Here is a 17,803-nt window from a genome sequence, read left to right as displayed (position 1 = left end):
ACATAAATTTAAATCCCATAACCAATTCAAGTTCTTTGATTACATTTATTTTGTGTCAAAAATTTAATTACAATAAAAATTCAGCCCTGTATCAAGTGCGAAATATTGTGTCAATTTCTTTCCAAACTGTTCATCGGGTTGGACCTCCACGGTCGTGTCAACCGAAACAATTGTTTAACCTATCATGATATACAAAGAATTAGTTTCTCAAGGAGGCATACACATATAGCAAATATAATTGTTTACACCATACTGAATTGTGCATGACATTTATTAAATTAATACACCAGAATCATTCAGACCTATGGAAAATACTCCGCAAAATGATACATCTATCTTTTTTTTATTAGATGCTACTAAAAATCGTTCCTTTCTCCATTTCCTTTAAAATTTGAAGGCTATTTCCTGTTTGGCGGTAAAATGGCGGATGTTGATGTTTTGAAATAATTTTGATTATTTTTCACATCTTTTAAAGTAAATGATGTCAAGTAACTCTTAGTACGTGCCAGATACAGTACAAATTTTATTAAGTTACTTTAATGACCCCCATAAATGATTTAGACCATTGCTTTACAAATTTAAAATGCACAGAAGGCATGTCAAATTTTTTTTGTGTGTGTCTTTTTGTGAATATACGTTGTAGATCTTAAAGCTTTGGTATATAAACAACAGAAATAAGGGCAACTGCAACCTTGTGTATTCCTCGGTGTTCAAATCAATAGGTTGTGAACACACCCTCTATAGGGTGTTTATCCCTCTATACAGTGTCAGTGGCGGATCCAGGAATTTTCATAAGTTGGGGCCCACTGAATGACCTAAGAGGGGGCCCTTTTCAGTTACGCTTCATTGATTCCCTATATAAGCAACCAAATTTTTGCCCTAAAAGGGGATGAGGGCGGGTCCCCCTAAATCCGCCTCTGCTATAGAAGGAATACCCCCTCTAATGCTCTATAAAGGCAGAGACATATAATACAAGAGATTGGCAACTCGTAGTAGAGTCTATATAACGGCCAATGAAATCACTTGGCTACCGGAAGTGCTTGGGATTATGATGTGACCTGGGATGAAGGAGGATCGAGATGAGAAAATTCCGCCATTGTTGTAAAGAGGGACGATACGCTTACAGATTTGTTTTCTCGTTTATGTCAATTGCTTTCACAGCTAAAGCATGTAAGTATATTCAACAGATACATCTAACTAACTCCACCGATTTGTTTATACTATAATGTGCTGAGATGATGATAATAATCCAATGCAGACCTATTTAAATTCGGTCCATTCAGCTTCCCCTCTTTCAATGCTGTAGAACCGGTGTGGCCCACCATTTTTTTTCATAAAACTTAGAAATTTACGATAATATATGCAATTTTCTAGTGTTATTCTACTCCCGATTGTTATCCCGTTAAAATGATACTATTTCCGTTTATTTTGATCAAATAGTGTTTTCATAAAAAACCATCAAAGGTGATTTATTTATTTTTCACATTAATACTCAAATTCAGCTATGCGAGAACTACCTTTTTTTCATAAAACTTAGAAATTTACGATTATACATGCAATTCCATAGTCATGATAGTGTTATTCCTTTCCCGATTGTTATCTTGTTAAAATGATACTATTTTCGTATACTTTGATTAAATAGTGTTTTCATAAAATACCATCAAAGGTGATTTATTTTGTTCACATTGATACCCAAACCCGGCTATGCGGGACTTACCTTTTTTCATAAAACTTAGAAATTATAGAATAAATATGAATTTTAATGAGCCTGTATTTATTCCAAATGTTTTCTTGTTAAAATAAGATCAGCGGGGCATATATTTGTATTACCATGGACATATAGACATTTCCAATTTATTTCTCTTTTCTTTGTAAATTTTCCCCATCATTCTCTATTCTTGATATTTTGATCAGAGATTTCCCCTTGTCCTTACTTCTCTGATTTCAAATATGCAGTTATTCCGATACGCTTTTGAATGAATGAAGGACAGTGCCAGAAAGTCACAGGACAAAAAGTCACAATTCATTTTTTTCTGATTTTATTCCTTGAGGCTTGAACAAAAAACACTTATTTCTATTCTTGAACTATTGTATACAAACCAACTTTGAATACAAAAATTATCACAACATATCAAAGATGATCAAATAATTGTTGCAAAAAACAAAATGTCAAACTGGTTTGGCACTTAAATGGCTTCATGGTGCCAATAAGTCTTTCTTTTGTATTATCAAAATTTAATAAATCTTCATTTTTCAAATATAATAACACATTTTGTAACTTTAATATGAATATATGTTTTAAAGATATTTCTCTTATATATACAAACAATTATCAAAAGATTATTTTGGATTTTTTTGTCTTGTGACTTTTTGTTCTACTAAATTTGTGACTTTATGTCCTGTGACTTTCAGTCCGTTATGCTTTTGTAAACCCCTTCTAGACCCTCATGAGACCTACAAAATATGTAGAAGCAGAGACTAAATAAAGTAAACGTTGATGTCAGCAACTTACATTGTATGTTCACGGTACCACGTTTAACAATTGACAAACATATCAAAAATGTGTCTATAGCAAGCTTGAAAGGTCTATACATGACAAAATGAAATTTAAAATAGATTTAGCCAGAGACATATAATACAATATATGTCTCTGATTTAGCATAATAAAAACCGGCAGAATGTTGTATGACATACATGTAGGAAGTAAAGTTTACAAGTAAGACAAATAGTCTATTCAACTCTATCTTTTTTTTTTAATTTAGAATGCCAAAGAGGAAAAGATGTAGAAATTAACAAATGGAGTTAAAAAGAGAGTAATCCTCGACCATGAACAGCTGTTTGGTACCAGTATGGAGGAGACATCTGTTCCAGTTTCAATCCACACTGAAGATGGAAAGAGAATGAAAAAATATGAACGCTTAAATTTGATTGTCATGCTGTTTCGTTTTCTAGCACCAGTGAAAGGCACAGAGCAACTGATTGCACAAGAAAGTGAGATATTTGCAGTGAATGAGACACACAATATGAAGAATCTTGCCATCTCCCTTTCACTGTATGCAATTTATTACAAGTTACCATCGCTGATACATGTATATATCCTTTGCTTTACAGATACCGAAATTTGCATAGTTGAACTGTACCAAATCAGTTGCAGGGAAATGATCATAAAACTCTCAGTTATCATTGACAGTATAACATTATGAATAAATGATTGATAATAAAAATATTATTTATACCTGGAATTGTTTTTGTTCTCTCACACTTTGGTTTAGTTATTGAAAAAGGATGGAATAATGTGTAGTGATATTCTAGATATATTGTATACATAATAAAATACATGCTCAGTCTGACTGGTCCTTTTCATTTCAGAATACTGGGATGTATGAAGGTGGTTTTTTTACAGATGTAATTTGATTTATTCAAAAGCCACACCACATTAATTGGTTTATAGGTTTTATTAATATGATTACTGTGGGGAAAAAACAACAAACAAGAACATAAAATTGTACGGCTTGTGATTATGGTTACATCTATTATCATGCCTTTATTATGTATGTGCTTTCCCAAAGGAAGGAGTCTGTAATTCACTGGTGTGTTGCTTTATATATCATATTTGGATTTTTTTTCTTATTATTTTGTTCATAAATAAGACCGTGAGTTTTCTTGTTTGATGTGTTAAACCTTTTTCTTAAATAGACCTTGTATAGTTGACAGTGCAATATGAATTTTACGCATTGCTTAGAGCCTTTTGGTCACCTTAAAATGTTGATGTCTGTATCATTTGGTTTCTTGTGGAGAGTTAGAAATTATATTGCATATACTGTACAGAAAAAAATGAATGTCATACACTCGCACATCAATATGTAAAAAAAATATGAAATATTTGCCACTGGACGTTAATCAACCATCAATTAAATCAACCTGATCAACAACCAAAAAAATGAAATATTTGCCACTGGACATTAAGCAAGCATCAATACAATCAGCCTGATCAACAACAAAGGAAGACACATTTTCGTGCAGTTTGTATAAAGTAAAAAAAAAGGGTTTTAACTAACAATCAAGTCAAAATGTTGTTTAACTATTCACACATGTCCATGTCTGTTTCAAAATTAAAAGGAGATTTTAACTAGTCTAAAAGTAAAAAAAAGAAGGGAAACATGTACATTACGCTTACAATATGGTTAATCCCTTTATATTCGAGGTCAAAAGTGAGACTTATATTGCAATTTTCTATTAAATGATCACTAAATGTAAGTCCTAACTAAATACACAATCCGTGAAAAGGAGAAACCATAAATTTACGGACAATCATAAAAACAACTGAATGCAAGCTCATAATATTTGGAAAAACACAATTAGAAAACAATTTACAGACAATCATAAAAAAAAAACCAATACAAGCCAAATTAATAATGAACCCAGAAAGTAATCATTTTTTAATGATCTATACAAATTATAAATATAAGACAAAGTCGATCATGTTAAATGATATTTATCAAACAAATTAAGTATTTTTTCTACACATTATTTAATTTTATAATTTGTAAATAATATTTTCGGAAGGAGTGTGTACACCTGTGGTGTAACTACTTCGTGTGTACCAGGTGTCAAATAAAACTCATTTTAACAGGTTGTGATTTACCTGACCATCGGATAATTCAAGCCGAATATACATGTCACACTGTGACATTATGTCTCTGAGATAGGTGTATATTTAATAGAAATCCATTATGAAACAATCAAATAAATTAACTCTGATACAAGACATACAATTTATTACGTATTAATTATTTAATATCGTATTTTTAATACAATATCAAATAATGTCTCTTTTTCAATAATACAAATAATCAAAATTAAAATGACATTGAAATACATGATTACGTATGTACTAAAATTATTCAATTAATTATGTTAAATTTAACACTGAAACAGTTAATCCATGCTTCAACTTCACCATTTCTTCGAGTACCTTTAATACTTTGATAAAGACTCTATTAACCACAGAAATCTCGCGAGACTTAAATCTGGCCGAGTGAAATCACGGGATTTCGCCGAGTTGCCAATCTCTTGTATTATATGTCTCTGATAAAGGTATACATTTTTTTAAGGGGCTAGCTGAAGAGGACATCTACGGGTGCGGGAATTCTTGCTACATTGAAGACCCGTTGGAGGCCTTCGGCTGTTGTCTGCTCTTTGTTCGGGTTGTTGTCGCTCTGACACATTCCCCATTTCCTTTCTCAATTTTATACACACCATATGCGTATAGAGGGTGTGTTCCCAACCTTATCAATGTATGATCTTCCACAATGATCAGGGTATGATACACCTTATTGTATTTGTCCACCATAATGTATGGACATCACAAAAGTACTTGTTAAATATTGACGTCATTATACATGTAGATAATATCTCACATGTCTGACACCATAAAATTATTGAAAAGTGATTGTTGTATGACATCAAAACAGGGACTTAACTTGGGAATTTCAAACTGGGAGCCCAGACCAGATATTTCATAATTATTTTCTATATGTTCAACTTAACTTTATCTGCCAGTTTAGGGGCCCAACTCAAAATCTAGGAGCCATGGGTGACTGGGCTCCCTTTAAGTTTTTTCCCTGCAAAAGTTTTAGCAGGACAGATTTTTCAAATAGTGATAAGGTGTATGCCCTTTACTGTCAGATGTCAAATTGGTTAAACTTTTACTGTAAGAAAGTGAACCAAAAACTAATTTACCGTTAACATCATTTGGCAATAAGGTATCCCAAGACACCTTATCTCTATCCCCGGCTAATTCAAGAATCTATCCCTCTTGAACTTGACGTCTGAATACAACCATCACTTTCCCATGGTGGCGTCAGATAGTTTATATTATGACCTCACAATTTTATTGGAAACCTGTGTGATGTCCAACAACCAGTAATGCATGTAATGTTGGACAAATGGTGTACCCCTTCTTCCTTTTGCCCTTATTTGATATTATTGCCCACTATAATGACGTCACATTGTACTATGAAATTTCGTAAGTGTTATTTGCCTTTAAAGTAAAATGAAACTTGAAATGAAAATAAAATTATGCATATGTTTTTTACAAGTAAATGGTTAGTTTTTATTATAAAAATTATGATAATTATGATAACTGTTTTTTTCATGAAAATTCTATTATTTTTCCAATTTTTTTTTAATTGTTTGCTTTTGAGTAAAATATATGAACTCAGCATGACCTTTTTTATATATTGGTATGACATTGGCGTCGTTGGTTATTGCAATAAGCTAGGATCTGTCATTTAAATAAAGTTTTATCTTATTGTACATGTTATACAATATCCACACTTGTTGATTGAATACTATAAAGGTGAAAATCCGTCAACTACAGCTTCAAAACACGACAATTAAATAGCTTCCAGATTTCATGTAACAACAGACAGAGAGAAATGTTTTTTTTGACGAATTTATGATATGGATGCATAAAAAATTGATTAAATTGTGCTCAGAATAAGATTTTGACATAAACATGCATTGGTTCAAGAACTTGATAAACATTATTTTTCTCAAAATGAGAGTATTGATCATTGCGATCATAACCCTGTCACATTTTTCACAATGGTAAAAAGATCGCAATAATTACTCTATGTACAGTATTCCGAACTCTTTTCAGCCTGTCTTACATTGTTTTTATGTTGTGAAGTTATCCACTGTGAAAATAACCATTATTTTACTCTACATTGAAGAAAAAAAACCAGACCAGCAAATCCAACCACTTTGTTTTAAACTGTCTGCACACAATTTCATAACATTTTCCTGTTATTTAAATTTTTCATTTTACATTTCAGATTTATCACAGTAATATGTAGGATAATAAAAATATTAAAGATGGATGTGGACAATATAACGATTGAAGACTGCATGTGCAGTATATGCATGTGCATATTTGTAGAACCAGTTACGATGCCATGTACACACACTCTCTGTATGCCTTGCTTCAAACAAAATGTAGAGGCAACAAGTTTGACCTGCCCTTTGTGTCGTAAGAGGATATCCACATGGGCAAGGAAGGCTGCTAGGGAAAAGTGCCTTGTAAATAAAGCTTTATGGGCAAAGATTCAGAGTATGTTTCCTGACAGAGTAGAAAGGAGACTTGAGGGTGAAGATCAAGAAGATGACATGACAATGGATGGTTTGTTATTGTTTTTATACTAATGTAAACAGTATACATTGTAACTGAAATATTGGCTGTTCCTGTTGAACATTTACATAGAGTTGAAAATAATGAATTTTTATTTAAACACTTTTTTGTTCTGTATACAGAAGATTTTTTTTCTGTGAAAAATCTTGAAAATGGATATTTACATGTGGGTAGAGTCTATTGAAATTGAAGTTTTGCTATTTTGACAATTGATTTTTGTAATATTGTCAATATTTTTAAGTCCAAGAATAAGAAAATGTTTGTACTGTTCAAAACTCTATTTTAAGAGAGACGAAAGATATCCAAGGAATATTCTAGATCATAAGTTGAATACAAATTGACAATGCAAAGACTACAAAAACATAAATAAAACAAAAAACAACAGTACTAGAAAATAACAGAAAACTAAAGACGGATTAAAACAATCCCCAAAAAACAAGGATGATATCTGGTGATCTTGGGGGGAAAAAAGCTGAAACTGCTTCACATGTGAAACTCGTGACTCGTGTTGTATTTGCTAATAGAAACCCAAAGTTAAGTCTTATTCAAGAAAAAAAATCAGGATTGGTTACAAAACAATAATAGGAACATATATCTTTTGTCATCTATGAAACAGATTTTCAAAAGGGATTATTTAGCAGTAAAATAAATTGTCATAAATGTTAAACATAGATTACTAATATAAAAACATGGAAATAATACTTTTGTGTCTGCATCAGTCTGACATACTGAACAGAACACTTCTAATTTTTGGACCCTCAAGGATTAATACTTGTACACAAATGCTAAAATTAACACTTTTGGCATGCATTCATACTTATATTGCTAGGCTTGGACACATGAAGGCTAAAAATAAAAAAATATGTCCACTTTAATTTTTCTTCTCTTTCAGTATTTCATCCTATCATAAACTTGGCAAGGCCTGGAGAAATAAGACAAGAATATGAAGAACAGTTGAAAAGGGTATGTTAGTCATAAGAAGTAAATAATACTGCACTCTTATAAATGAAGCAACACCACTAGAGTGATCATTGTGTCCTTCAAGTTCATACTTTCTATTAAAAATCCTTCTTGAACAGACACTTGATTTCATGATAGAAAGAAACTGTATACATTTGAACAATGAACGAAAAACAAATGTGTAACTCAGCAACAAAGCCAACCACTGAATAACAGGCTCCTCACCCCTCCTGACTTGGGACAAACACATCCATACAGAATTTAAAAGTTGAAAAATTATATTATTTCACATTGCAATGGATTATGATATTAATGAAGATATGCTAAATGTATATGCATTTATTCAGTACCGATTTTAATAAAGGTTGACTTACATGCAAAATTCAAATGAAGGGACTGGATTTATTTCTAAGATAAAAATTATGATTGATATAAAAATGTGCAGTTTGTCCATTTATACTTTAAATTTGATAAATATTGTCATTTAATTTCTTTGTTTACTCAATAGCAATTTTCTTTCAATCTCACTTTTAAATACTTCATCTTCTTCAGCTTGAGAAAGAACGTGAACTGGAAAGACAAAGAGAACAGGAAGCAAGCGAGGCCTTGATAAGAAAGCTAGAGGAAGAACAGAAAGTCAAGTCTGTACATCAACAGATGATAGAAGAAAGAGATCAGGAATTAGCTAAAGAATTAGGAAATGTAGTCACTGAGGTATTTATAGTTATATTCAAATATCTTGGAGCTTTTAAAAGTTCTGGCTTTTCTATCTGTCCAAAGACATAGAAACAAATGCCATATATTAACCTGAATATCTTGATAAGTTGTAATGAGATGGGAAAGATAGCAGATGCTAAAATAGAGTGAGAGTATAGAAATATAAGGCCAGGATTTTTTAATTTGTTGGTTTACGGATCCGCCGACCCGATTTTGCCGATTTCCAAAATAAAAATAAAATCGAATTTTCAGGCTTTTTTTTATTCTCGCCGACCCTAAGAAATGCATTATCCCTGAAAAATAATTAAAATATCCTTTTTTATGAAATAAAATGCATTAATCACTAACAGAAGTGATGACACTTTCTGTTGTGAAAAATGAAACGTTCAGTTTACGTTTCTAAAAATAGACAAATCAATTATTAATGACCTTGAAATGTTGTTTGCGCAAATAATTTTGCGGAACGAAACCTGTGTTTAAAACCAATTACACAATAAGTTCGTTTCCCTTATTTGTCACCAGTCCGTAAGATGCATGTTCTCATATAAATAGACTTGTCCAAATGTGGACAGGTGGAAGTTCAAGACATCAAGTTAAAATACTGAATTTTAACAAATCATTTGATATTTTCTTGTTTCATAGATAATAAAAAAAATATCGTCCATTTGGATAAAAAAAACGGGAATGCATGACAACAGATTATTTAACCTGATATTCTCGTTTTTCCAATGGACGAGTCTATTACGTTTTTGACACGTGTGTTGAAACTTATTTTCGTACGACGTTTTTACTTTTTTTTTCTTTATCAGTTTTCGTGCTTATTATTTTTCACCAAGTTTTGATTAAAAGCTTAGTCAAATAACTGACGTGAATCTGTTTTTCTTGTTTGTGAATTGACGATTTAATTTCGTCTTTGTCAGTGTACCCCCCCTTTTTTACGGGAAATTATTAGACAATGTCATGCGATGTTTACAGCTGAGCAATAATAATTATCAAACTAAAATTTAAGAACGATGAAAAAATAGTATGACAAACATATATTAGAAAGGTGAAATATATTTTTATTTTGCATATCAGTTTTCCGTCTTGAAAGATCTTTTTTTTTTTTTTTTTCCGACGGACCGATCCGACTTTTTCATGGAGAAAATCCGTAAACCAACAAATTAAAAAACCGTGGCCTAAAGTGTAATTTGTTGTTTCATGGTGATATTTGAAAGACATTTATTGTACTAAATAATTAAATTGAACATTTTCGGAAAGAGAAAAGGTCTATTGATATTAAGGTCAATAATTAAAAAGTTATTGTCATAATAACAAAAATACACAGCTATATTTGTAGATAGAAATTACTGCATAATCTTGGTTACTAGACAGATGTAAGCATATTATGATGTATTGTTAAACATTCAAATAGTGTAAATTCAGTCATAACTCCCTCATATATTTTATTGAATATCCCTATTAAACATTGAAAATGAGTGATTTTTTAATGCAATATGATAACATGTTGTACCTGGAAAAGATGTATAAAGCACAACATCAATGTAATCTTAACACTTCAATGGTCACTAACACTTTGATATTGGTATATTTATAATTTAATTTTTTTCAAGCATGAGTGTTTTTCTCAGCTATAATCTCATTGATAGTGAGAAAACCACGATTTGAGATTTAGCCGAGAGGCATCCTCTAATTTGAAATACCATTGATAATATATATAAAAAAAATATGTTTTCCTAGGCAATGTCAATAACTGATGCTAATAACATTGACATCATATATTCTCTTTCTATTCAACATATAACTGGAGTATATAATATAAGAAATTATCATGAAAAAAAAATCAAAGCAAGATTTCAGTAAATAATAATAAAAATACCTTTACAATAACAATAGTTCCTATATTTCTTTACAAAAGTGTTATTTATCTTTATCCTTTTACAGGCTGGTACAGACAGTCCATTCAATTTACTTTTAAAGGAATCAAAGAATCGCTTAACGCGCAGTAGAGGCTCATCAGCTGCAAGTTCTAAACAGAGTCCATTAACCATAGAATCATTTATGCAAAAAATGAGAGATGCTGAGAAAATGAAAGAGGCAGATAGATCTGCTGCTAGAAATACAGACTCACCATATCCATATACGTGTTATACTCCATCAGACAAAGGCAACCATTCACGTCCTTCTACAGTGACAATTAGTTCAAGGTCATCAGTGCGATCATCAACTAGTTGTACGAGTTACAATACAGACCCTGACATTGAATTGGAACTTGTCACACACAATGACCATTTAATTGGACAGACTGATCTGTTAGAAAACAAAGATCGGATGAAAAATGTCTCGACAACAGCTGTCCGTAGTGAAAGCAGTCAAAGTTTAGATAGTATAAATCAAGAGTTGAATCATTTCAAACCGATTAAGACATGTCCTGTCACTCCTCCTAAGAGATCTGCCAGTGGAAAGATAGTTGAAACACAGGTTATAAGAACTACCCCAAGAAATCTATCAATGGCCGACTCTTTTTCACCCACCACTTCTAAAACTATGTCTGACATAGATGCAGGCAGCCCTGTAATGAAAAGACGCTTGTCAGAACTTGAAGAGGAAAGAATGTCTCAAGTGGAACAAAATTCTAAAGCAACCGAAACTGCAGTAAGCAATACTGAAGAAAAGAAAAAAGGCATTTCTAAATATTTTAATATAAAATCCAAGTCGCCATCACCATCAGAGAATATTCCTAATTTTGTGAAGAATGTAGAAAACAAAGGGATAATTTTGAAAAAAGTTGTGATACCACTAGAACCTATTTTTGACAGTATCGATGACATTAGAGATTTTGATGATGTCATGGCACCTTTGATGGAGATAAATAACATTCAGAAAAGACCTTGTATAAAAGATAAACCCATAAAAGTTAGACAGAGGAATAACTCTAAACAGGAAAATGTGAATAATAATTCAATATTAAGTCCTCAGAGGTCTATTACAGATTGGTTGTCAAACACAAATTGTGCTTTGAAAAGTTCATCGAATAGTTGGACGAAAAACAGTAACAATAATTGTGGTCAGGATATGGATGTTGATTCTAAAGAGGGCATTTTGAACTTAGATATATCGGGTCATGGTAGAAATAATAAGTTGAAACTAAAAAAATATCCAAAGCGTAAACATGCAGCTTATCATATTAGTGATTATGTGTATCCACAACTAAGTCCCAAAAAGAGAAAGATATGCATTGAATTAAGTAGTGATGATGAATCTAACAATGGCGAATCAGAGGACGAAAGTGTAGATTCTGTTCCTTCTAGTCTGTCTTCAATGAGGTCGTCACGATCACTACGTTCAGATAGTGGTAGAAGGCATGTTAAGTCTAAAAGACAAAGGGAATCAACAAAACTGAGAGAAAGTGGAATGAAAAAACTTAAATCTGTTGGACATTCTAGACATTTAGAGAAACAAGAACAGGGTAAAACTATGCATTCATTTCTGCAACCGAAAGCTAGAAATGTTCGGATAAAAACAAGTACACTTAGTTCACAAACTGGACATGATAGTGTATTTAATGACAGTACTGTTAAGCCTGTTAAACTTACACAAGAAGAGGCAGATCGCCAATTAGCATTACAGCTTGAAAAAATGTTCAGGTACGAAGAAAAGAATAAACTGACTGCCATTAGAATGAAAGGATCAGACAATGAATATAATTTTAGACGAAAGTCAAAACATCTTTCGGAAGAACTTTTATAGTTGACATTATTGAGTTCAGGCTAGAATGTGAAATATGTCTATTTTCCCTAGAGCAAATTGGTATAAAATATTGAAAATATTAATATAACAAAAAGATTACTGATGTCATTGGGAATTTTACTACCAATTTCTGATTGAAATGAATTTTCATATTCATTTTTTCAGAGTTTATTTTTATAGTTGGTTGAATGAGAGCAAACAAACTTATATTTTATCATGGCCTTTTATTGCTCATTAAAATAAACTTATATGTACAATGTATATGTATTATGGTAGATTATAGAATCTGTATTAAACTTCTTGAATGAATTCCAATTTTGATTTAAATTTTCTTACGTTCATAATTTGCCAGTACGTAGTGACAGGTCATGTTCGTGATGTTAGGTGTTCTTAAAATAACTCAAAAACTGGTTTGGTTTCAGTCACAAAATTATTCATCAGTTCAATGTGCATATTTTGGTTTAGAGAAAAACTATTTAATTTATCTGACACCTTATTAGTGCTGTTTCTTTTATAAATGTATATTAAAATAAAAGATGATTGATTTATGATAATACAGTCACGTGTTTACAAAACACAGCTAATGTATATTTTTTTTTATTTTTGAGTAAGGTAATTTAGACCTGAATGATGGAGTTAGCTCCATAATGTTGTCACCTGCAATCAAATTGTCTTACAAAAATTAATTTAACGCTGCAAGAGTGATTTTTCACAGTGAATTGGTAAACTTGAGTTATTTACTATAAAAGAAATTTAGATCTCCCTGATTTATTTAATCTCAATATATAGATCATAGATGTAATACTATGTAATTGTAAATTCAAATTTTATGATTCTTTTCAAATATAGTTTTTTTCACTGAATTACCTGATGTGTTCTGAATGTATTTGTGTATGTCTGAAGCAACTTGTCTGTTTATGATCAAAACATCTTTACCACTAATTACATGTACAAAAATGGTACTTCTAAACTTGGTACAATTGTTTAAAGATGAACACACATTCTTTAAAAATCTGTCAATTATAACCAGAGGTTGCAAACTTGCAAGGGAGGCTGTTCTTTGTAGATGCCTTTTCAATTCTTTTATTAGATGAAATATCAAATTACAAAATGCATGATTTATGTTATTTGTACATGTTCATCAATAAACCATAAGGAGTTCTTTTTTAGAGAAGATTTGTTTATCAGATCATACACTGAATCTTCACATGATCTATTCGTGGATTAAATAATAACCTCTATCAGCAGCTCCAAACGGAGATACAAAGTCAGAATTATTGTAAACATTGTACCAGTAAATCTATAAATACTCCAAATTTCTAGGGGCATTACACTTCCTTGTTTAAATAATATATATGACTAATCTTTTTGTGTATAGAGTTTGAATTGGAAAGTTCAGCTTTTTACAAGTTAATATGAAGAATAAATTCACAAATGTTTTACTTATCTTCAGGTAATTATATATAAGAAACTTCAGTGTCCTAGCTAGGATTAAGGGCAGAGAGGCACAATTTAAAATTGAAGCACCATTTCTTGTCTCAAAAGGTACAACTTGATCATGCTGATAAATAAAACATGGAAATAATCTGATAATTTAAAAAAATATAAGTATAACTGATACATGTAAATTTATAGTATTTTTAGGTTGTTAAGTAGCTAGAACACATGAGTTCAATATTTCAATATCTTGTCTTCATGCATAAACAGTAGCATATTTTTACAATGGATACACATGCAATATTAAGATTTTTATTTTAATAGTTTATATTCTTTACAATAGTTTGGAGGACACTGATTCTATTGATTATTTTTAACAATGATCTGAAAAATAAATGATACATTTAATTTCTTACATGTTTTTTTTATTATGAATAAAAGGAGTGAGGTATATGTCAATAAGACTACACCCCAAGAACAACATAAAGTGAATTATCTATACAATAACCAAAGAACATCAGAAAGTGAAATATCCATACAATAACCAAAGAACATCAGAAAGGGAAATATCCATACAATAACCAAAGAACATCAGAAAGTGAAATATCCATACAATAACCAAAGAACATCATAAAGGGAAATATCAATACAATAACCAAAGAACATCAGAAAGTCAAATATCCATACAATTACCAAAGAACATCATAAAGGGAAATATCAATACAATAACCAAAGAACATCAGAAAGGGAAATATCAATACAACATCCAAAGAACATCAGAAAGGGAAATATAAATACAATAATCAAAGAACATCATTAAGGGAAATATCAATACAATAACCAAAGAACATCAGAAAGGGAAATATCAATACAATAACCAAAGAACATCAGAAAGGGAAATATCCATACAATAACCAAAGAACATCATAAAGGGAAATATCAATACAATAATCAAAGAACATCATTAAGGGAAATATCAATACAATAACCAAAGAACATCAGAAAGTGAAATATCCATACAATAATCAAAGAACATCAGAAAGTGAAATAGCCATACAATAACCAAAGAACATCAGAAAGGGAAATATCAATACAATAACCAAAGAACATCAGAAAGGGAAATATCAATACAATAACCAAAGAACATCATAAAGGGAAATATCAATACAATAACCAAAGAACATCAGAAAGTCAAATATCCATACAATAACCAAAGAACATCATAAAGGGAAATATCAATACAATAACCAAAGAACATCAGAAAGGGAAATATCAATACAATAATAAAAGAACATCAAAAAGGGAAATATACATACAATAATCAAAGAACATCAGAAAGGGAAATATCAATACAATAACCAAAGAACATCAGAAAGGGAAATATCCATACAATAACCAAAGAACATCAGAAAGGGAAATATCCATACAATAAACAAAGAACATCAGAAAGGGAAATATCCATACAATAACCAAAGAACATCAGAAAGGGAAATATCCATACAATAACCAAAGAACATCATAAAGTGAATATCCAAACATTCAATAACCAAAGACCATCCTAATATGAAATTTCAACACAATATAATTTCTGGTGTATAGAATGATTTTAAGGTGTCCTGTCTTTAATTTGGCAGGTTTCATCTGAGCATGGCTTCAATTTCAGGGTTCATTAATTTGACAATGTTTAGATTTTGTCTGTTTCTCAAATGTTATATTGAAGCTATTTGTAAATTATATTTACTGAATGGAAAGATTGTAAGGTGTATTTGTCTGTAGTAGGGGTCATATGACCTTCACCTCATTTTCTTGGTTCATCTGTTAATTTTGAGGTTTTTATCCTTTTCTCATGTACAATTTGCAATGAGACCACTATGGAAGGTGTTTATGTCTGTCTGGCATGGTTCATCTGACCATGACCTCATTTCTGTCTGGTATGGTTCATTTGACTTAACCTCAGTTTAATAGAATATTCATAATGTTAAAGGTTTATGTGGTACTTGAGGTTAAAGATTCATATTACGCTTTCAGTATGAGTTCAGCAAGTAAAACAGGAAAGACATTTCAGCATATGCACATTTGTGTACTTACAGGTACATATTATTTCAGCCAACTCTTCTGGTATTGAGTAATTACAGTAAAAACTTGGTAACAGCAAAAAAGGTCATCTTTATCAACCATGTTGTCATATCCAGTTCTAATCCTCTGTAGAAATACCAATGCATTTTGAACCTCACTTTCTTATATTAAGGTTAATTCTCTCTGGTCTAGAATTTGACCTTCACATAAAATTGTACTTACACAAAAACAAGAAAATTCAAGTTTTCTAACATTTTAATAAGAATGTTTATTGAACTTTTCATCAATAAATAATAAAGTACAAATACATATAACAATAGGGACAATTTATAAAGTTATCAAGAAAATAACTTTACAAGAGAAAATGTACACAGAGGAATGTTTTTGATCATCACAGCTCATTAATATGCATCAATAAAAAAGACATTTACTATGCAGGAACTGAGTAGTGTTCAATCTCTGTATTCATTTCTTATAAACGGCAAAAACATACTGTGGATTCATATATTTTTGAGGGGACCAACCTTTGTGGTTTGCGTAAAAAAATAAAATTTTTATGGATATTTGATTATGTGGTTTTACCAAAGGTATGTGTATATGCCTATAGAACATAAGTATTTAGTTGAACATTTGAAATAATGGTTCATTTGTACCCATGAAATCCACAAAAGTTGGTATCCAACAAATAATAATGAATCCACAAGAACATAATAAAAATTTAGATGTGAATAAGCACTATTCTGCTGGCCCATGAATTATCAAAAGTGCAGATAATTTAAGGTCAAAAGTAACATGCCTGATAAGTCAGTTTAAACATTTTCTATTTTTTTAGAAAGAAACTATGCCTTTGCACCACTGACCACCCTAAGTTGGCATACACCTTTAAACATTCATATCAGTTTATGTGACCATAACTTCATGGTAATCTGGTCATTTTAATTGTACTTGTATGATGTGAGACTGTGATAGAGGAAAAAAATGAAGAGCCATCAATTTATATATAGTTACAGGACAATTGTAAAGTCCAGCAAAAGTATTTTCAGTTTTGCGAAAAAATTTGCATATGAATGAGAGGGCACATACTAATACAGATACTAGTATGAAAAAATTATTACCACGACTGGCAAAATGTTTTATATGAACACAATAGAATATGATTCTAGAGAAGACTTGATTTTTTATGTAAAAATAAAAATGTCTTGTCCGAATTATGAAATACATCTTTTCTGCATCACCTATCAAATAGACATATTCTTCATACCAAAAATATGACTAAAAGGAGATGTGGGGGACATGACAGCAACCCGATCAAACAAAAAACTCAAAGATATTGATGTACACTATGCTCAAGATATATCCTTGTAAGTTTATCAAATTTTGTTTATTTTTTTTAAGTGACAAAAAAGGGTATTTTGTATTCTTGATTTAGGGATTTTCTTCTCCCTTGCTTGGATATTTTCCATTCTTTACTTTATTGCCCATTATTCTCTATTCTATTTGTAAACCCATGTAAAAAGGAACCGATAATTAGACCGGACATAAATCCCCCAATATGGCACCGTCAATGATCTACATTTTTGCATGTGTCATGTGCAATTAGAAACTAGCAGAATCAAAAACCTTTGTGACAGACCATTGGAGCTTATAAATTCAGGTATAGCATGTCTGCCC

At 31.0% G+C, this 17,803-nt stretch overlaps 1 protein-coding gene across 2 annotated transcripts; it reads left to right on the top strand.

Moving 5' to 3' along the window:
* Positions 1 to 389: 389 nt before the first annotated feature.
* On the top strand, positions 390 to 14,471 carry LOC134710268 (E3 ubiquitin-protein ligase rnf168-like). 2 transcript variants are annotated; one of them, XM_063570550.1, is made up of 5 exons: positions 390 to 498; positions 6,840 to 7,183; positions 8,085 to 8,155; positions 8,705 to 8,866; positions 10,814 to 14,471. In XM_063570550.1, exons 2-5 carry the CDS (start codon positions 6,880 to 6,882, stop codon positions 12,617 to 12,619), a joined length of 2,343 nt encoding a protein of 780 aa, XP_063426620.1. In that variant the 5' UTR covers positions 390 to 498; positions 6,840 to 6,879; the 3' UTR covers positions 12,620 to 14,471. The 2 variants fall into 2 exon arrangements, with proteins under 2 accessions (XP_063426620.1, XP_063426621.1); XM_063570551.1 differs by having other exon boundaries at positions 397 to 474.
* The last annotated feature ends 3,332 nt before the right edge of the window (positions 14,472 to 17,803 follow it).

This window comes from Mytilus trossulus, chromosome 3 (assembly GCF_036588685.1).
Source record: "Mytilus trossulus isolate FHL-02 chromosome 3, PNRI_Mtr1.1.1.hap1, whole genome shotgun sequence".
NCBI classification, from domain to species: domain Eukaryota; kingdom Metazoa; phylum Mollusca; class Bivalvia; order Mytilida; family Mytilidae; genus Mytilus; species Mytilus trossulus.
This window is presented reverse-complemented; position numbering and strand designations above follow the sequence as displayed.

Bases quoted from the DNA above. Each gene is read 5' to 3' on its own strand.
- LOC134710268 (XM_063570550.1), top strand. From the start codon at position 6,880: ATGGATGTGGACAATATAACGATTGAAGACTGCATGTGCAGTATATGC. The intron at 8,156-8,704 runs GTATGTTAGTCA...CATCTTCTTCAG, and splicing joins ATGAAGAACAGTTGAAAAGG to CTTGAGAAAGAACGTGAACT. The intron at 8,867-10,813 runs GTATTTATAGTT...ATCCTTTTACAG, and splicing joins TAGGAAATGTAGTCACTGAG to GCTGGTACAGACAGTCCATT.